Raw genomic sequence first — 22,165 nt, forward strand, 5'->3', positions numbered from 1 at the left:
ATCAAGCAGAAGAGGGGCCAATGCAGAGAGGCCCTGGAAAAGGCGGGGAAGGAGGCTGGCTGAGGCAGAGAGACGGAGGGTGGGTAGGTGAAAAGGAAAGAAGAGCAGATTGAGTAGGGCCTTGTTGGACCTTGTAGGGACCCTGGTTTCGAAAGTGAGCTGATGGGGAGAGTTCAAAGGAATGAAATGATCTGAATTCTGTTTGAAGAGGCTTTCTCTGGCTGCTGTGTTGGTTGGAATGCATTTTCTTTCTAATTAAGTAAAAAATTAATTGGGATTTCATTAACAAATGATCTCTATGTGTTTATATGTTAAGCTTATTCAGGAGTCTTTTAGCACCTACCACGAGCATAGTAACCTATAACCAAGTGAATAAAATGGTGGTTGCCTTATAGAATCTGAAGCAAATAAAATTTTATTTACTATGTGTAACAGTTTACTTACAAATAGCCATTCTTATGCAGTCTGATGTCTTATTTTGATGACGTGTATGTAATGATCAACCCAAGCAGTTAGTGTTAAGATCTTAAAATTATTCTCCATGTCACTTTTTAGTATAATTAACTAAATGCATCTGAGTTATAGCTCTCATCTCATTTTTTATTTCTTTCTCACCAAGAGAAATTTTTTTTTTTTTTGGCTGCACCATGTCGCTTGTGGGCTTTTAGTTCCCCGACCAGGGATTGAACCCAGGCCCTCAGCAGTGAGAGCATGGAGTCCTAACCACAGGACCGCCAGGGAATTCTCTCACGAAGAGAACTTGAAACGCTTACATATACATGACATAGAATATGTATGTATTTTCATCTACCATGGAGCCACTTTGACTGCTATGGTTGTTTTTAATAAAGAGAGCTGCTCTGAATCTTAAAGTACCATTTGTAAGTTTCCTGAAAAGTTTTTATATCTGCTCCAAGGTTTTTATCCCTGTCCTGGAGGAAGGCTGGGGACCATTCCTGACTATGTGTTCCTCACTTATACTTTTGACTTAGGAGTGTTTTGACAGTTCCTAGGTATAAATAAAGGAGAAGGAGAATTAGTGGGTAATTCAGTCCCTGACTAATCAGTCTGGTGCTTTAATAGAAATGTATGTGGGAGGAGGGAATGCAGGGTTTCCCTTTCATTTCATTTATTTCCACATTTTGCTTTTAAATTGAATTTAATTAAAATGGAGTAGCCAGATATCTGAGTCAGTTAACAGCTTGTAAGAAGAAATAAACAATTCAGACAAGCCTTTGCTGTTCTTATTGTTATAGTAGTTATTCATTTGGATATTTTGCTGTTTTACCTTTTATTGAGGAATGGACGTAGAAAAGCCATCGAGATATAAATGTACAGCTCAGTGAATTATCTCAAAAAAAGAAATACCCACCCTTCATATGTTAATGGTGGGAATGTAAAATGGCGCAGTCACTTTGTAAAACAGTTTGGCAGTTTCTCAAAAAGGTAAAGAGTTACCATATGACCCAACAATTCTACTTCTAGGTATATATCCAAGGGAATTAAACATGTCTACACAAAAATACATGCAAGTGTTCATAGCAGCATTATTCATAATCAAAAAAATGGAAACAAGCCAAAGGTCCACCTCCAATGATGGATAAACAGAATGTGGTATATTCATACAATGGAATATCATTCAGCCTTAAAAAGGAATGAAGTACTGATACATGCTACAACATGAATGGACTTGAAAACATACTAAAAGAAGCAAGTCACAAAAGACCACGTGATTCTTTTTGCGTTAAATATCCAGAATAGGCAAATCCATAGAGACAAAGCAAATCAGTGGTTGCCAGGGTTGGGGGATAGGGAGTGACTGCTAAGGGTATGAGATTTCTTTCTGAGGTGCTGGAAATGTTCTGGAATTAGATAGTGGTGAAGACTGTACAACTCTGTGAATATATTTTAAAAAACACTGAATTATACACTTTAAAAGGGTGAATTTTGTGGTATGTAAATTATACCTCAGCTCCTTTTTTTTTTTAAAGGCAAACCAGACACATCCATGTGTGTTTAACCACCAAAGTTAACAGAATATAGACAGTACCCCAGAAGACCTCCCCATCCCCCTCCCGATCAATGACCCAAGTTATTCTTGGAGGGAAAAATAGCAGCTGTTTCTACTGCTACTGTTTGCTTCTCAGAAGAAGCCATTGTTGTAGACTAAGTATGAAGCTTTATGCTCTCAGCGTTTAGCTAGGACCAGCAGGGAACTTTTTGTAAAATACCATTTAATCAAATGCTTCTTTGTGATTTCATGGTGCCAGTGTGACCTACCTTTCAAAACAGGTGGCTATGTACTCTTGCTTTTATTTATTTTTTAATAGAAATGAGTTTAAAGTTTTTAACTAATTTTTTTCACATAACTTTTTTTTTTTTTTGTACCACATGTATTATTAGCCTGATCTCTTTGTCAGTAGTTTGGACTTAACTATTAAATATTTCTTATTTTAATGCTCTGCCTAATCGTAGGCACCCCCCCCCCCAACTCACACTAGAGGTATGGTTTATTAAAACTATCTTTTGGGGGAGCCAGATTAGCATTAATAGTTCTTTTATTCTACATATCATATCTGATCTTAAATTTTAAAAGAAACTACCACTAAATATTTTTATGTTTTTAAATGTTTTAAACCCAGAATAAGGTCAGAGCTGATTTTTTTTTTGCTTTTCAGCGATGTCTTGGCATTGCCAATTTTCAAGCAGGAAGATTCCAGCCTTCCATTGGATGACGAAACCAAACACCCTCCCTTCCAGTATGTGATGTGTGCAGCAACGTCACCAGCTGTGAAGCTGCACGATGAAACGCTCACGTACTTGAACCAAGGTTGGTACGGCTGCATCACACTTTAAGAGTTCACAAAAATCTGAAATAGGGTTTTGGCATTGCAGCCTAGAATAATGGTAATAATTGAAAATTAGATTCTTTTTCTCAGTTTTTACAACTTTAGTTGTAAAATTGTAGGAATTTTAGTGTGAGCCAACAAAGCAATTGTTTGTGGAAACTTATTTGCACAAAGAGGGTCTGTGGAACAAGATTTATTACAGGATTTCTTTAGACAAAATCCAAAGGAGGAGCAGGTAATAAAGGATGTCAGTTATTTTTAGGAACATGGTTTCAGTGTGGAACTTGAGAATGAATCAGAAGTCCAGCTAGCAAGGGACTTGGTCTCAGGAACGAAGCAGGTTTGTGCTGGTAATAGAGTCCAGCAAGGTGGAGTCTGTGGCTAAAGTAAACTGCGTCAAATCTTGTCTACACTTAATGAGAATACTATGTTTCGGTGATATGAAAGCGAGAGTGGGCAGAATGGAAAACGGAGATGTGAGGGTAGGATATACAGTTGGAAAGAGGAAAGGATTTTTTTTGAGGTGCTCTCAGCCTTTTGGGCACTGGCCAATGTGACTTACCAATGTAAACAAAAGTACTTAGTTATGCAGGAATTCATTTGTTGGAGACCTATACTGAAAGCATGTTGGACTCTTATTTTTAAAAAGAATTGAACGTTTTTATTGTTATAAAAATAGTACATACTTCGTAGAAAAATTGGGGAATATGTCAAGGGATAAAGCTGAAAATGGACTTCAGTTACATCCCCCTCAGGAGAACCAGTTAACATCCTAGGTGTGTTTCCGTGTCTGTATATTTATTTTATTTCAACAAAATGGGAATTAACATCTGTTCACTTAAGAGTATATTCTGATTATTTTTCTGTCATTAAATAGACTCTTTAATTTCTCAAACTTTTGGAAGGAACTATAGATTTTAGACTACTTACTAGTGATTATTTCAAAATGTGGAAGAACAGCTTCTAACTTTTCGTTTAACATATTAATTTAGAATTTATGAGGTTTTACTTCAGGTAATTCTAATTTGTAGCCTATGGCAACACTGATTTTGTTGTTAATACTATTTTAGGATTTGTTTGGGTAGGCATTCAGTTTGAGACTTAAGGTTCTTTCAAATCTGAAACTTAAGAGTCTCTATGGTAATCTGTTTTAGCTATAAAAGTATGAGAAGAAGCACTGTAGAGGTAAGGCTACAATATTCAGTGTAGCTTTATTTCTAATGACAAAAAAAGGAAATAACCAGAATTTCTCTTACTTAGGGAATAGTTGAATAAGTTACATGTATACCATGGGATGAATGAGCATGTGCACATACACCCCTCTGTTTAAAGAACATTGGATATATGTCTGTCTGTTGGCCTGGGAGAATATCCATAACTTATCACTGTTATTGTTAAACTGGATAAAGACATCTCACATTGATAAAAGTTGCAGTCCACCATCTATAGTGATAATGTATTAGACCTGCATTCACAGAGTGCTGACTGTGTATGAAGCAGTGTACTAAATACTATACGTATGTTGTCTCACTTCCCACAATAACCTGAGGAGAAGTGTTATTGATCCATTACAGATTTTAAAAACGGAAACTTAGAGCAGTTGATAGACTTGCTCAATGTCAGTTTGGTCAAGCTTAAATTTTAAAAAATAGTTACTGAATATCTACAGTAGTGTGCACAAGTCTTTTTTTTTTTTTTTCCCACACCGCCTGGCATGTGGACTCTTTAGTTCCCCAACCAGGAATCTAACCTGAGGCTCCTGCAGTGGAAACATGGATCCCTAACCTCTGGACCACCAGGGAATTCCCCACAAGTCTTAAGTGTACAGCTCAATGAATTTTTACACAGATCATTCCCTTGAAAATACTACCTATGTCCAGTATTTCCAGTACCCTGGCAGGCTCCCTTGTATCCCCCTGCCAGCTGACACCCACGTTCATGGTGATCAGTATAATAAGTGCAAGTGATTTTCTGGCATGTGACTATGCTCCCTGCAGTATTAATGATGAGTATGTTCTTGGTTGTAGAATTGTGTTAATTTACCTCTTAATTTCTCCCAGACTTTTAAGGGAAAAAAAGTGGAAAAGTGAACTGCACATACAGGCTGCATTTTTGAAAACATATATTTGAATAATCATTAAAAATACATTTGAGTAACCATAAAGACATTCTACTTTTATACACTTTTTAAAAAGAAATTATAATACTTTAAACTTACATGAATATCAGACAGTTCTTTCACAGGTTTCTCTCCTAGCATTTATCTCCTAACATTATATTTTGACAAAAGGTTCTGAACCCAAGATTTTTTGTGAATCCCCTAAATCATTTTCAAATTTTTAATGAATGTATATTTTTCTAAAGAGAGGATCCATAGCTTTTCCTAGATTCAGGCTAAGTTTGAACCTGATTGAGATGTTGCTCGAGTGTCTTTCACCCCACCTCTTTTATTTTTTTATTTTTATTTTTTTGTGGTACGCAGGCCTCTCACTGTTGTGGCCTCTCCCGTTGCGGAGCACAGGCTCCGGACGCGCAGGCTCAGCGGCCATGGCTCACGGGCCCAGCCGCTCAGTGGCATGTGGGATCTTCCCGGACCGGGGCACGAACCCGTGTCCCTTGCATCGGCAGGCGGACTCTCAACCACTGCACCACCAGGGAAGTCCCACCCCACCTCTTTTAAACTGATAAGTTAACAAAGGTCCGGACTTAGCAAAGTGTCTTTTTTTTTTTTTAATTGAAGTATAGTTGATTTACAATATTGTGCCAGTCTCTGCTGTACAGCAAAGTGACTCAGTTATACACATAGATACATTCTTTTATCATACTCTTTTCCATTATGATTTATCCCAAGAGATTGGATATAGTTCTCTGTGCTATACAGTAGGACCTTCTTGTTTATCCATTCTAAATGTAATAGTTTGCATCTACCAACCCCAGACTCCAAATCCATCCCTCTCCCTTCCCCTCTCCCCGCTTGGCAACCACAAATCTGATCTCTGTGTCTGTGAGTCTGTTTCTGTTTTGTAGATAAGTTCATTTGTGCCATATTTTAGATTCCACATATAAGTGATACATTTGTCTTTCTCTTTCTGACGTACTTCACTTAGTATGATAATCTCTAGTTGCATCCATGTAGCTGCCAGTGGCATTATTTTGTTCTTTTTTATGGCTGAGTAGTATTCCATTTTATATATTTACCACGTCGTCTTTATCCATTCATCTGTTGGTGGACATTTAGGTTGTTTCCATGTCTTGGCTATTATGAATAGTGCTGCTATGAACATAGGGGTGCCTTATCTTTTGAATTATAGTTTTGTCTGGATATATGCTCAGGAGTGTGATTGCTGGATCACATGGTAATTCTATTTTTAGTTTTCTGATGAACCTCCATACTGTTTTCCATAGTGGCTGCACCAGCTTACATTCCCACCAAGAGTGTAGGAGGGTTTCCTTTTCTTCACACTCTCTCCAGCATTTGTTGTTTGTAGACTTTTTAATGATGGCCATTCTGACCTGTGTGAGGTGACACCTGATGGAAGTTTTGATTTGCATTTCTCTAATAATTAGTGACATTGAGCATATTTTCATGTGCCTACTGGTCATCTGTATGTCTTCCTTGGAGAAATGTCTATTAAGGGTCTTATGCCCATTTTTCGTTTGGGTTGTTTGTTTTTTTGTTGTAGCATTGTATGAGCTGTTTGTGTATTTTGGAGATTCAGCCCTTGTGGCATCACATCATTTGCAAATATTTTCTCCTGTTCCATAGATTATGGTTTTTTTTTTGTTTTTTTTAATAGTTTCCTTTGCTATGAAAAGTCCTGTAAGCTTGATTAGATCCCATTTTTTAATTTTTGTTTTTATTTCTATTGCCTTGGGAGACTGACCTAAGAAAATATTGGTACAATTTATGTCAGAGAATGTTTTGAATATGCTCTCTCCTAGGAGTTTTATGGTGTCATATGTTTAAGTCTTTAAACCATTTTGAGTTTATTTTTGTGCATGATGTATGGGTGTTTTCTAACTTCATTGATTTACATGCAGCTGTCCAACTTGCCCAGCACCACTTGCTGAAGAGACTGTCTTTTTCCCATTTTATATTCCTGCCTCCTTTGTCAAAGGTTAATTGGCCATAGATGTGTGGATTTATTTCTGGGCTCTCTATTCTGTTCCATTGATCTGTATGTCTGTTTTTGTACCAATTCCACATTGTTTTGATTACTGTAGCTTTGTAGTATTCTGAAGTCTGGGAGAGTTATGCCTCCTGCTTTTTTTTTTTCTCCCTCAGGATTGCTTTGGCAATTCTGGGTCTTTTATGGTTCCATACAGATTTTTGGATTATTTGTTCTAGTTCTGTGAAAGATGTCATGGGTAATTTGATAGGGATTACATTAAATCTGTAGATTGCTTTGGGTAGTATGGTCATTTTAACAGTATTAATTCTTCCAATCCAAGACCATGGGATATAATTTCCTTTATTACTGTTTTATAGTTCTCAGTGTATAAGTCTTTCACCTCCTTGGTCAAATTTATTCCTAGTTTTTTTTTTTTTTTGGTGCAATTTTAAAAGGTACTGTTTTTTTACATTCCTTTCTGGTATTTCATTGTTAGTGTAAAGAAATGTAACCGATTTCTGAATGTTACTCTTGTATCCAGCTACTTTGCTGGATTCATTTGTTAGGTCTGGTGGTTTTTGTGTGGAGTCCTTAGGGTTCTCTGCATAGTATCATGTCATCTGCATATAGTGACAATTTTACCTCTTCCCTTCCAATTTGGATACCTTTTATTTTGTTTTCTTGTCTGAATCCTGTGGCCAGGACTTCCAATACTATGTTGAATAGAAGAGGTGAGAGTGAGTATCCTTGAGTGTTTTTTTTTAATTTTTAAAAATTTTTAATGTTTTTGGCCACGCTGTGTGGTATGTGAGATCTTTGTTCCGCAACCAGCGATCGAACCCACACCCCCTGCTTTGGAAGCGCAGAGTCTTAACCACTGGACAGCCAGGCAAGTCCCGGGGTATCCTTGTCTTGTTGCAGATTTTCACAGGAAGTCTTACAGCTTTTCACCATTGAGTACTGTATTGGCTGTGGGTTTGTCATAAATGGCTTTTATTGTGTTGAGATATGTTCATTTTATACCCACTTTGGTAAGAGTTTTTTATCATGAATGGATGTTGAATTTTGTCAAATGCTCTTTCGGCATCTTTTGAGATGATCACGTAGTTTTTGACTTTTCTTTTGTTAATGTGCTGTATTACACTGTTTCATTTGCATAAGTTGGACCATTCTTGTGAACTTGGGATGAATCCCACTTCATCGTGGTGTATGATCTTTTTTATGTGTTGTTGGATTCGGTTTGCTAATGTTTTGTTGAGAATTTTTGCATCTATATTCATCAGAGATATTGGCCTGTAATTTTCTTTTTGGTGGTATCTTTGTCTGGTTTTGGTATCAGAGTGATGGTGGCTTCATAAAATGTCTTTGGGAGTGTTCCCTCCTCTTCAGTCTTAGGAAGAGTTTGAGAAGAATCAGTATAAGTTCTTTTTTGTATGTTTGGTAGAATTCACCTGTGAAGCCAACTGGTCCTGGACTTTTGTTTGTAGGAAGTTTTTTTATTACAGTTTCTGTTTCACTTCTAGTGATCAGTGTGTTCACATTATCTGTTTCTTCTTGATTCAGTTTTCATGGGCTGTATGTTTCTAGAAGGTTGTCCATTTCTTCTAGGTTGTCAAATTTTTTGGCATATAATTGTTCATAGTATTCTCTTATTTTTTTTGTATTTCTGTGGTATCAGTTGAGATTTCTCCTTTTTCATTTGTTATTTTGTTTATTTGGGTTCTCTTTTCTTCTTGTTGAGCCTGGCCAAAGGTTTGTCAATTTTGTTTACCCTTTCAAGGAACCATCTTTGGTTTTAGTGATTTTTTTTTCTTTTCTATTTTTTAGTCTCTGTTTAATTTATTTCCTCACTGATCTTGATTATTTGCTTCCTTCTGCTGACTTCAGGTTTTGTTTGTTCTTCTTTTTTTCTAATTCTTTTAGGTAGTAGGTTAGGTTGTTTATTTGAGATTTTTCTTGTTTCTTGAGGAAGGCCTGTATTGCTGTGAACTTCCCTCTAGAACTGCTTTTGCTGCATCCCATAGATTTTATATGGTTGTGTTTTCATTGTTGTTTGTCTCAAGGTATCTTTTTAATTTCCTCATTGACCCATTGTTTTTTTTAGTAGCATGTTGTTTAGTCTCCATTTAATCTTTTCTTTCTCATTTCTTTTCCTATTGTTGATTTCTAGTTTCATGCCTTTGTGGTCAGAAAAGATGCTTGAAGTAATTTCTATACTCTTAAATTTGTTGAGGCTTTTGTGCCCCAGTATGTGGTCAATCCTAGAGAATGGTCCATGTGCCCTTGAAAAGACTGTGTGTTCTGGGTTTTTTTGGATATAAAGTCCTGAAAATGTCAATTCAGTCCATCTGTTCTGTTGTGTCATTTAGGACCTCTGTTTCTTTACTGATTTTCTGTCTGGATTGTCTGTCCATTGATGTCAGTGGGGTGTTAAAGTCTCCTACTATTACTGTATTCCCATCACTTTCTCCCTTTATGTCCATTAGTATTTATGTTTTTGGGTGTTCCTATATTAGGTGTATATATGTTGCCAAGTGTAAAACCCTCTTGTATTGATCCTCTTGTCATTATATAGTATCCTTCTTTATCTTTCTTTATAGCCTTTGTTTAAAAGTCTGTTTTGTCTGATCTGAGTATTGCTACTCCCTTTCTTGTCAATTCTGTTTGCATGAAATATGTTTTTCCATCCCCTCACTTTCAATCTGTGTGTGTCCTTTGTCCTAAGGTGGGTCTCTTGTAGGCAGCATATTGTAGGCTCCTGTTTTGTTTTGGTTTTTTTTGGCTGTGACATGCAGCTTGTGGTATCTTAGCTCCCATCAGGGACTGAACCTGAGCAGAGCCCTTGGCAGTGAGAGCACAGTGTCCTAACCACTGGACCACCAGGGAATTCCCTAGGCTCTTGTTTTTTTATCCAGTGTGCCACTCTATCTTTTTTTTTTTTTTTTGCGGTACGCGGGCCTCTCACTGTTGTGGCCTTTCCCGTTGCGGAGCACAGGCTCCGGACGCGCAGGCTCAGCGGCCATGGCTCACGGGCCTAGCCGCTCAGTGGCATGTGGGATCTTCCCGGACCGGGGCACGAACCCGCGTCCCCTGCATCGGCAGGCGGACTGTCAACCACTGCGCCACCAGGGAAGCCCCCACTCTATCTTTTGATTGGAGCATTCAGTCCCTTGGCATATGTATTTATTGCCATTTTAAACCTGGTTTTCCAGTTGATTCTTTTGTTTCTTCTTTGTTCCTTTCTTTTTGTTTTTCTTTTTGTGGTTTGATGATTTCCTTTTATTTTATGTTTGTGTTCTCTTCTTTTTGGTTTCTGTGAATCTTTTGTATGGTTTTGATTTGTGGTTACCCTGTTTTTCAAGTATGTTAACCCCTTCCTATATCTGCTTGCTTTAGGCTGTTAGTCATATAGGCTCAAACGCATTCCATTTAAAAAAAAAAGGAATCTGTATTTTCTTACTCTCCTGCCCCACATTTTATGATTTTGATGCAGTACTTTTTTACATCTTTATGTTTATCCTCCTGCTGTTCTGTGAGTTTATCATCACTTGCACAAATAGGTTTTCTTTTTGATACTGGCTGATTTAAGCAATTTAGTTTCCAGTTGTGGTTTCCTGTTTCTTATATCTTCTGGTCTCTTTTCTATTTAGAGAAGGCCTTTCAATATTTCTTTTAGGATAGGTTTAGCATTGCTATATTCTTTTAGCTTTTGCTTATCTGAGACATTCTGATTTCTCTTTCTATTCTAAATGATAATATTGTTGGGTAGAGTATTCTAGGTTGCAGATTTTTCCCTTGCAAGACTTTGAATATATTTTGCCACTCCCTCTGGCCTACAGTGTTTCTGTAGAGAAATCAGCTGATAGCTTTATGGGGGTTCCCTTGTAATTAAGTTTTTCTCCTGTTGCCTTTAGAGTCCTCTTTTTATCTTTAACTTTGTCATTTTTATTATAATATGTCTTGATGTAGGTCTGTTGGGGTTCATCTTGTTTGGGACCCTCCATGCTTCCTATATCTGGATATCTGTTTCCTTCTTTAGGTTTGGGAAGTTTTCAGCCGTAATTTCTTCAAATACATTTTCAACCCCCTTTTCTTTTTCTTCTCTTTCTGGAATCCCTATTAAGCCTAGGTTGGCATGCTTTATATTATCCCATAGGTCTCTTATATTGCTTTCCTTTTTTTTCATTTGGCTGACTGCTGTTTTGCTTGCGTAATTTCCATTATTCTATCTTCCAGATCGCCTCTTCTTTCTCCTGTGTTATTCATTCTGCTATTCATTGCCTTTAGCTCAGCTTTTGTCTCAGCAAATGAATTTTCTAATTTTTCTTGGTTCCTCCTTATAGTTTGTAGTTGCTTTTTACAGTAATGTGCGTTTTTGTCAATAGCCTTTCTTAATTTCTTCAGTATTTTCATCACCTCCTTTTTGAACTTGGTGTCTATTAGACTGAAGAGGTCTGTTTCATTGTTTGTTCTTTCAGGGGAATTCTCTTGGTCTTTTAACTGGGAGTGGTTCCTCTGCTTCTTCATTTTACTTGTGTTTCTCTTAACTCTGAGTTCAGGAGAAACAATTATCTACTCTAGTCTTGGAGGACTATTTATATGTGGGAGCATCCCTGTGTAGCTTGTGTGGGCTTAATATTTTTTTGGCACGAGGGCTGTTTTTGGTTTGGATGCTTGTCATCTCTTTCCCCTACGTGTGCTGGCCGTTATCCCCTTGATAGGGGGTGTGCAGATGTGCAGCCTGCACACACTCCCAGGAAGGCGGGGCTAGCAGTTGGCTCCCGGTTGCGGGACCCTCAGCAGCAGTGGCAGGTCGCGCACGCTCCTGGGTAGGCATGGACAGCGAGGGGTGCTCAGTCGCAGGACGCTCTGCGGCGGCAGCGATCCATGTCCACCTCTGGATTCCGAGATGGCAGTGGCATCTTGCACCTGCCCCCGGAGCTCGGGTAGGTGGTGCGCTGCTGCCTGAGAGTGGGCACGGAGAAAGAAGCTTCTGTGGTGGCTCACCCCTCTCCTTGTGTGCCCCCCGCAATGGTGCCTTGCCTCTCCGGCAGGCCCAGGCTTCTTCCTCGACTCCCTCGGTTGTGGCTCACCACACCCTAGCCCCCTCAGGCCGTCTCCACACAGCCAACCTCAGTCCTCACCTCCCGGTCTGACCTCCAAAGCCTGAGCCTCAGCACCCAGCCCCCACCTGACCCAGTGGACGAGTGTCCCAGGCTGGGGAGTGCTGCTCTGTGGCACTAACCATCTGTGCAGGTCTCTCTCCACTTTGCCCTGCACGACCCGGTTGCTGTGCTCCCCTCCAAGGCTCTGAACCTCCCCCTCTGTCCCAGCTGATCTCCCAGGCAGTAGGGGACTTCCCAGGGTGCAGGAACCTTTCTTCTTTCACAGCTCCCTCCCAGGGGCATAGGTCCTGTCCCGATTCATTTCTCTCTCTTTCTGTTTCTTTTCTTTTCTTTTTTGGCCCTACCCAGTTATGTGGAGATTTTCTTGCCCTTTTGGAAGTCTGAGTCCTTCTGCCAGCATCCAGTAGATGTTCTGTGAGAAGCATTCTGCATGTTGATGTATTTTTTTTAACATCTTTATTAGAGTATAATTGCTTTACAATGGTGTGTCAGTTTCTGCTTTATAACAAAGTGAATCAGTTATACATATACATATGTTCCCATATCTCTTCCCTCTTGCATCTCCCTCACACCCTCCCTATCCCACCCCTCTAGGTGGTCACAAAGCACCGAGCTGATCTCCCTGTGCTATGTGGCTGCTTCCCACTAGCTATCTATTTTACATTTGGTAGTGTATATATGTCCATGCCACTCTCTCACTTTGTCACAGCTTACCCTTCCCCCTCCCCATATCCTCAAGTCCGTTCTCTAGTAGGTCTGCGTCTTTATTCCCGTCTTGCCCCTAGGTTCTTCTGACCATTTTCTTTTTTTTTTTTTTTTTTTAGATTCTATACATATGTGTTAGCATACGGTATTTGTTTTTCTCCTTCTGACTTACTTCACTCTGTAGGACAGTCTCTAGGTTGTAGATGTATTTTTGATGTATTTGTGGGAGAAGGTGAGCTCCACGTCCTACTACTCTGCCATCTTGATCCGATCCCCCAGTAGAGTATCTTAAGTTGATCAGACTCACTTTTCAAAAGGAAACATTCTAAGTAGTGCATGTATAGTTTTGATTTTTTTTACAGAAGACTTTCCTGAAATATATAAAGAGAATCAGGCATAGATATGGAAAATAAAAATGATTGATTTTTATCTAGGAATTCCAGTAAAATTCCATGGATGTTTTTTAGCTGGGTGACATTGCCCTGGGAAGTTTCTGCAAAGTATGTAAAATGTGTCTCAGTGACCCATTTTAGTATAGTGTCATCTGTGCATCAGCTTTAACAGTGTGACTGTTAAATATTGACATAATTTACTCCTTAGTCTTCCTGTTCTTAGGAGTTAGATTTTTTTTTTTTTTTTTTTTTTTTTTTTTTTGCGGTACGCGGGCCTCTCACTGCTGCGGCCTCTCCCGTTGCGAGGCACAGGCTCCGGACACGCAGGTTCAGAGGCCATGGCTCACGGACCCAGCTGCTCCACGGCATGTGGGATCTTCCCGGACCGGGGCACGAACCCGTATCCCCTGCATCGGCAGGCACACTCTCAACCACTGCGCCACCAGGGAAGCCCAGGAGTTAGATTTTTATTCAGATTTACTCATGAGTTAATTTACTTATCTTCAAATGAACTCTTCAGCTCCACCAAGGGAAAATGACTCATCATGGCAGTGTTGCCTTGTTTATCAAAAAAGGATACAGAAGCTTTATAAAGAAGGGATTAGATAGGGCACTTGAAGTTGTTCTTCATCAGCACAAGTTTTAATTCCTTTAAGCTTCCCCACTCATTATAATAAGTGAGAGGGAAATTAAGCAGTCACTTTTTTCTCTGTTACTTGGAAATAATAGTGACAGTGAAAGCACAGTTATCCCCACTTTATATTAAAGCTTTAGAGGGAGTAATTTTTTCCTGCAGCTATCTTTTTAGATTGACCATACTTTTTAGGGAGTAATTTTTTCCTGCAGCTATCTTTTTAGATTGACCATACTTCTTAGGGAGTAATTTTTTCCTGCAGCTATCTTTTTAGATTGACCATACTTTTTATAGGGACTTAAACCCAGAGATTTCTAATTCCAAACCTCATTTTCTTAACCACTGAGTCTCTTTACTAGAATAGTTCCAGTGTTTTCTAACTTTTCAGTTAATGGTCACCATTTAAAATTTAACAGTGTAACTAAATGATTTATATACATGGTTCAAAGTTCAGAAGGTATGAAAGAGTATACAATAAAACTCTTCTGCTCGCTGGCCCCAAGTAGCCATTGAATTAGAACCCTTTTTAGACACCTAAGAAGATTGTAATCCTGTTAAATGATACCTTTTGTATAACAAAAATATTGTATCATTAATTTATTTATTCCAATAAACTTATTCTGTGATGACTGAATTATATGCTTAAGCATAGTTGTGGTGAATATAATGATCTTGTCACTAAAGGATGAAATTTAAGAGAGAACTTCCATCCCTAAAGTAATGCCTGGTAGAAGAATGAGATAGAACTGCCCAGGATATATGCACCTCTGCTGCATATGGGACGTCTTTACACACATTATTCACATACCTTTTTGTTCCTTTTAAATGTGTCAGCTCGTTACAGTGACTGGTGATTTAAATGTTTTTCTTCATGTAGCGGGGTGAGAGGTAGAGGGCAGCAGTGAGCGGTTGTCATTAGCTGTCTCTGGGGCCAGGCTGCCTGTGTTTAGATCCCATTACACCACTTGCTTGTCCAGGCAATTTCCTTTAATAAAATAACCCCCACCTAAGGTAGCTGAGAATTAAATTGAGTTAATATGTGTAATGCACTTATAAGGTGGCCAGCACATAGGAAGCACAACACTAGCGTTTGCTGCTGTTACTATTATTTATAACTAGATAGCTTTAATGGTTTCTGATTGTACTGGAAAACCAAGTGGTTAGACCTTGGCTGATGTGTTAGTTTCCTATGGCAGATAGATGAGCAATTTTTACAAATGGTTAGAATGCAACCCTGGGACTAGATACCTGTGTAATGACTCAGGATTTTTGCCAGGTTTGTTGGCAAGTATGATTACAATCTTTTTTTTTTTAATTTATTTTGGCAGCATTGGGTCTTCGTTGCTGTGCGCGGGCTTTCTTTGGTTGCGGCAAGCTGGGCTTTCTTTAGTTGCGGCAAGCTGGGCGGGGCTACTGTTCGTTGTGGTGCAGGGCTTCTGTTGCAGAGCATGGCTTCTAGGAGCGCGGGCTTCAGCAGTTGTGGCTTGTGGGATCTAGAGCGCAGGTTCAGTAGTTGTGGTGCATGGGCTTAGTTGCTCCGAGGTATGTGGGATCTTCCCGGAACGGGGCTCGAACCCATGTCCCCTTCATTGGCAGGCGTATTCTTAACCACTGTGCCACCAGGGAAGTCCCTACAATCTTTTAAATAAGCCTGTAGCAGAGTTTGTTTGTTGTTTGTTTTAATATTTATTTATTTGGCTGCATCGGGTCTTATTTGTGGCATACGAGATCTTTCGTTGCAGCGTGCAGGCTTTCTAGTTGTGGCGCGTGGGCTCTAGAGCGGGCAGGCTTAGTTGCCCTGTGGCATGTGGGATCTTAGTTCCCTGACCAGGGATCAAACCCACGTCCCCTGCATTGGGAGGCGGATTCTTAACAATATTGACCACCAGGGAAGTCCCCCTGTAGCAGAGTTTTGAACTGTAGAAATAACATGTTTGCACTGCTTAGCAACTGTGGCAGGTAGAATAATGGTGCCTCGAAGATGTTCGTATCCTAATCCCCAAAACCTGTGAATATTTTAACCTTATACCAAAAGGCACTTTGCAGGTATGATTTAATTAAGGCTGTTGAGATGAAGAGATTATCCTGGATTATCCAGGTGGCCCAGTGAAATCACAAGGGTACTTAAAAGTGAAAGAAGGAGGCAGGAGAGGCAGGAGTCAGAGGGAGATTTGAAGATGAAGGAAGACTGCCACAAACTAATGGATGTAGGCTACTTCAAGAAGTAGATAAAGTCAAGGAAGTAGATTTTCCCCTACAGCTTCCAGAAGGAATGCAGCCTGCTGACAGCTTCATTTTAGCCCACTAGACCCGTTCTGGACTTCTGAACTCTAGAACTGTGTGATAATAAATTTGCATAGTTTCAAGCCACTGAGTTTGTGGAAATTTGTTACAGCAGCAATAGGAAACTAACCCATCAACCAAGGCAAATGTGTACTATGTAGATGATCTCCAAAGTGGTGCATAATGAGCTACTGTTGTGTATCAGAGCTGTTTCCATAGTGTGGCTGTCATTTACTCTTAAGATTTTAGACAGAAACACTCTGCATACTATAGTACTTACTGCCTCCTAGCTTATCTCTGAAGGCCCAGTCAAAGCTGGGTCTTGAAATGGGCATCTAATGAACCCTGAGCCCTTGCACGCATGAGTGTGTGTGTGTGTGTGTGTGTGTGTAAATGTGCACATATATGTATATTCAAATATATGGACTGTATACACATGTGTAATGAACATACATGAGGATAAGTGGATTTGTGGAGCATGTGTGTGTATTGGAGTGAGAGCTATCCTAGACTGTTACAGGATTTACAATCCTGTCAAATAATAAATGACTATTTAATGAATTTTGGTTGCTTATAAAGGAATCATAATGTAATTTACTTTAAACAGCTTTAGAATTACTTAGTTCTTAATTTTGGCATAGACAAGTTATTCCCAGGAGAAGGTCCCGAATGCTTTGTGCTAGAAACAGCATTGACTGACTGGATATTTGTAGCTTTGCACAGAGCAGTGGTCTCCAACGACAGCATGCATTGGGATCACCTCGAAGACTTGTCAAACATGATTGATAGAGTTTCTGAGTCAGTGGGTCTGGAGCGGGGCTGGAGAATTTGTATTTCTGACGAGTTTCCAAGTGATGCCGATGCTGCTGGTCTGGAGACCATGCTTCAACTTTTTATTACTTTGAATATTCAGGCAAATATGTGAGCGTCCCCTCACCACCACTTCTTATAGACAGATTTCCTCAGAGGAGCGTTGACACATAGGTGGGGCTGTAGCTATTCTTAGGCCATAGCTTGGTCACTCCTAGTAGCCTCCCCTTCAAGCTCATTGCTCACCTTCTGCCTCCGGAGCAGCTGTTGCTAAAGAATATTTGCCATTGTGTAATACCATTGTGCAACATAAAGAAAAATAATCTTGTGTAGTCTTAACTTCATCTCAGGTAGAAATTGGAACAAGTACTGATGCTTTAGAGTGTCGGTTTTTGTACTGTTTTGAATGATAGAAGTACAGAGTTTAAAAGCTGTATTTGTGTTTTTCTGGTTATGCCTGGGCAGCTGTCCTTTTCAGCTCTTAGGTAGTGAGAAAACTTAAACCTCTAACTTTTCTAAAAATTATTAAATATTTATTTATTTGGCTGCATCGGGTCTTAGTTGCGGCATGCGGGATCTTTCGTTGTGGCGTGTGGGCTCTCTAGTTGTGGTGCGCAGACTCTGGAGCGCACGGACTTAGTTGCCCCACAGCATGTGGGGGTCTTAGTTCCCCGACCAGGGATCGAACCCCATTGCCAGCATTAGAAGGCAGATTCTTAACCACTGGACCACCAGGGAGGTCCCTAAACCTCTAACTTTGTGGAGTAAAAAAACTGTAGTTCCAATGTGGAGCCACAGAAAGGGGAGTAAGCAGTTGCCTATCCCTTTGGGCAGGGATCTGGCTGGAATAGGCTGCCCCTTGTCCAGTAGCCCCAGCTGAATCCATGATGCTTCCCCACCATGATATGAGTGACACGACTTCTTGTTTTCTGGGGTTTTTTTAATAGGAATATCTTACTATTCTGTTTTTTTTTTTGTTTTGTTTTTTTTTTTTTTTTTGCGATACGCGGGCCTCTCACTGTTGTGGCCTCTCCCGTTGCGGAGCACAGGCTCCGGACGCGCAGGCTCAGCGGCCATGGCTCACGGGCCCAGCTGCTCTGCGGCATGTGGGATCTTCCCAGACTGGAGCACGAACCCGTGTCCCCTGCATCAGCAGGCAGACTCTCAACCACTGCGCCACCAGGGAAACCCGCTATTCATTTTTATTTATTTAATTTATTATTACATTTTGGCTGTGTCGGGTCTTCGTTGCTGCGCACAGGCTTTTTCTAGTTGCGGCAAGCGGGGGCTACTCTTTATTGAGGTGCATGGGCTTCTCATTGCAATGGCTTTTCTTGTTGTGGACCACGGGCTGTAGGTGCACAGGCTTCAGTAGTTGCAGCACATGGGCTCAGTAGTTACAGCACACAGGCCTTAGAGCATGCAGCCTTCATTAGTTGCGGCGCACAGGCTCTAGGGCACATGGGCTCAGTAGTTGTGGCTCATGGGCTTAGGTGGTATGTGGGATCTTCCCGGACCAGGGATCAAACCCGTGTCCCTTGCATTGCCAGGCTAATTCTTAACCTCTGTGTCACCAGGGAAGTCCCATGAGTGAGACTTCTGATCTTAAACCGTTGATTTATTCCAGATCAGCTTATTGCTGCTATTAGATCAGAAATACCTGTTCATATGGAGGCCAAATTCTACTTGGAGCACCCTGTTAATTAACCAATATTAGCTACCTTGCAAACAAGTTTTAGGTCTAGGAAATAAGGTAGCATGTCTATTGGATTAAAAATACTGTTAAATGATTGACGCTTCAAAAAAGAAAATATATTTTTTGGTAAGTTCGTTTTACACCGTGGTAGATTTCCTTGAGATTAGCTTTGGTTCTTGTTATAGATTAAAGTTCTGTATTAGGACCTTAGAAATAAATGCTTTGAACTTAACCAAGGTGGTTCTGTCACACCTTGGGCTCCATTTTGCTCTAGAGTCCATCTTACACTCTATATTCAAAGGTAGGTGGGGACATGAACTCATAGCACTTACATTTTTCAATTCTGTCAGTGCTTTTGCTTTTCTAAGCCAAGAAAGGAGTAAACAAATCCAAACATGACAGGTAAATTCAGAAGATAAAGCTAAAAATAGGACTAGTAACTTTTAGAGTATTGCAGTTTGTGTTAACTTTATACTTCGTTGGTAGTGGGACCTTTTTAACATTTCATTTGGAACCTAGACTAACATTTCAGGAAGTTGTTTTATTAGGAGAATTATGGAGGGGGATCAAATAGAAGGAGAAATTGAACCAATAAAAATTGAACCAATAATAGTATATCAATGGATATTGCCATTGAGTAAAACTTGGTAGGGAGGGATTTCTAAATAGTGGGAGACATGGGATAAAACTGAAGAAGGAAGAAAGCTAGGACATATATAGTTTCCAACAGGGAAATCATTTGAAGCATAATAAGTGTTACAGAGCCTTTTTTAAAAACCTGCTTTTGACTTCAGAAGAATAAAAATCTATAGTGCTTTAATACAGGAGCAGACAAGCCTGAGATCTGTTCGTGGAAACAGATTGAACTTTATATTGAGCACAGAGATATCCTAAGGTTGAGGAGGAAAAATAATACAAAAGAAGATAATACAGAAGAAGATAAAATAATACAAAAGAAGATAAGGCACATTGAGATTTCTTCCTTTGATCTTTTTCAATCCTTAGAATTTTGAGTTTTTGAGGACCACAAGGGAATCCTGGCGAGAGAAGTTCTCCCTCCCTCCTTGTGCATTTGGTCCACCTCCCATCTCACAGACTGCTTTTCTTTGGGTTATTCTCAGATTTATAAATCAACTTGGTAAAATGTATGCAATTGCACTCCTTGATTTTCTCTCTGAGATCTGCTTCTTGTGATCTTCCCCATGTCAGGAAGTTCCTTAGCCAGAAATCTGGAGTAACCCTCAGCTGCTCTTTCTCTCACACTTTAATTAATATACCAGAAAATACATAGGCTCTACCTTCAGAATCTCTCCAGAGTGACAACTGCTTCTTAAACCATCTCCACCTCTACTGTCCATAGATGAGAGTGACTGTTTCCCTTTAGCCACGACATCTCAAACTGAGAGATTCATGCTAATCTGATAGGTGAAAAGCCATTTCAGTATGGCTTTAACTTGCATGTCTCTGATGGAGTTCAAATGTCTGAATGTCTTTTTTTTTTTTTCTTGGCCGTGTGTCGCTTCTTGCAGGATCTTATTAGCTCCCTGACCAGGGATATAACCCGGCATCCTGGCAGTGGAAGCATGGCGTCCTAACTGCTGGATCACCAGGGAATTCCCAGACGTCGAATGTCTTTTTCTTTCTTTTTTTTTAAAATAAATTTATTTATTTATTTATTTTTGGCTGCGTTGGGTCTTCGTTGCTGCGCGCAGGCCTTCTCTAGTTGTGGCGAGTTGCAGTTGTTATGGAGCTTGGGTTCTAGGTGTGCGGGCTCAGTAGTTGTGGCGCATGGGGTTAGTTGCTCCATGGCATGTGGGATCTTCCCAAACCAGGGCTCGAACCCGTGTCCCTTCCTTGGCAGGTGGATTCTTTAACCACTGTGCCACCAGGGAAGCCCTTGAATGTCTTTTAGTATGTTTAAGAACTGTTGGCTTTCCTTCTTTTGTGTGAAGTACATGTTCATGTCATTTGCTCATTTTCTGCTAGGGTTGTTGGGCATTTGTTAGCAATTTTGTAAGAGTTCTTTTCCTTTGGTACTAGGGAGATTAGCCCTCTGTGACTAATGTGAGGCGCAAATATTCCCCCTCTTGATAATCAGAATCCCTGAGTCAAAAGATGCAGTGTTTAACTTGTTAACAGGTGCAAGCAGACTATCTTTCAGAAACAGTTTATCAGTTTACATTTCCCCACATTTTATGTGCTTATTTCTCCCCCATCTTTACCCACTTGATTTTTTAAATTAATTAAACAGTTTTTTGTTGATCTGATAATCACAAACATTTTGTTAGTTTTTGTGTCCTAAATTCTTGAGGTTGAGTGTAATTTCAGATATGTAATGCTGTATTTATCAATGATATCTATTCATTTGCTTTTAAAAAATCTTTTATTTTTTAACTTTTTAAATTGAAGTATAGTTGATTTACAGTGTGTTAAATACTGCTATACAGTAAAGTGATACAGTTATACAGTTATACACAGACACACGCATATATATATATATATATATATATATATACACATTCTTTTTCATATTCTTTTCCGTCATGGTTTATCACAGGATATTGAACGTAGTTCCCTGTGCTATATAGTAGGACCTTGTTGTTTATCCATTCTATATATACTAGTTTATATCTGCTAATCCCAAACTCCCAATCCCTCCCTCTCCCACTCCCGTCCCCCTTGGCAACCACTAGTCTGTTCTCTATGTCCGTGATTCTGTTTCTGTTTCATAGATAGGTTCATTTGTGTCATTTTTTAAAGTCTTTATTGGGGCTTCCCTGGTGGTCCAGTGGTTAAGACTCCATGCTCCCAATGCAAGGGGCCTGGGTTCGATCACTGGTCAGGGAACTAGATCCCACATGCTACAGCTAGGAGTTTGCATGCTCCAACTAAAAGAGCCCACATGCCACTACAAAGACCCAGCAGAGGTCTTATTTAAAAAAAAAAAAGTCTTTATTAAATTTATTACAATATTGCTTCTGTTTTATGTTTTGGTTTTTTGGCCGCGAGGCATGTGGGATCCTAGCTCCCTGACCAGGGATTGAACCCACAGCCCCTGCATTGGAAGGCAAAGTCTTAACCACTGGACCACCAGGGAAGTCCCCTGTGTCATATTTTAGATTCCACATGTAAATGATATCAGATGGTATTTGTTTTTCTCTTTCTGACCTACTTCACTTAGTATGATAATCTCTAGTTGTATCCGTGTTGCTGCAAGTGGCATTATTTTGTTCTTTTTTATGGCTGAGTAGTATTGTATTTTATCTATTTACCACATCTTCTTTATCAATCTGTCTGTTAGTGGACATTTAGGTTGTTTCCACGTCTTGGCTATTATGAATAGTGTTGCTGTGAATATAGGGGTGCCTTTATCTTTTTGAATTATGGTTTTGTGTGGATATATGCCCTGGAGTGGGATTGCTGGATCATATGGTAATTCTATTTTAATTTTCTGATGAATGTCCATACTGTTTACCATAGTGGCTGTACCAGCTTACATTCCCACCAACAGTGTAGGAGGGTTCCCTTTTCTCCATACCCTCTACAGCATTTGTTATT

At 39.7% G+C, this 22,165-nt stretch overlaps 1 protein-coding gene across 8 annotated transcripts in view; it reads left to right on the forward strand.

The window, feature by feature from the left end:
• Window positions 1–22,165, forward strand: part of UBP1 (upstream binding protein 1) — a 70,832-nt gene that overhangs the window by 13,930 nt on the left and 34,737 nt on the right. For all 8 annotated transcript variants that reach the window (XR_009542900.1, XR_009542899.1, XM_060162446.1 and 5 more), the window contains one exon: window positions 2,679–2,830. Coding sequence is in view for 6 of the 8 variants with exons in the window: in XM_060162446.1 (XP_060018429.1) it covers window positions 2,679–2,830 (152 nt within the window). In the remaining 2 variants the exon portion in view is untranslated. The remainder of the gene's footprint in view (window positions 1–2,678; window positions 2,831–22,165) is intronic.

This window comes from Lagenorhynchus albirostris, chromosome 10 (assembly GCF_949774975.1).
Source record: "Lagenorhynchus albirostris chromosome 10, mLagAlb1.1, whole genome shotgun sequence".
Taxonomy (NCBI): Eukaryota; Metazoa; Chordata; class Mammalia; order Artiodactyla; family Delphinidae; genus Lagenorhynchus; species Lagenorhynchus albirostris.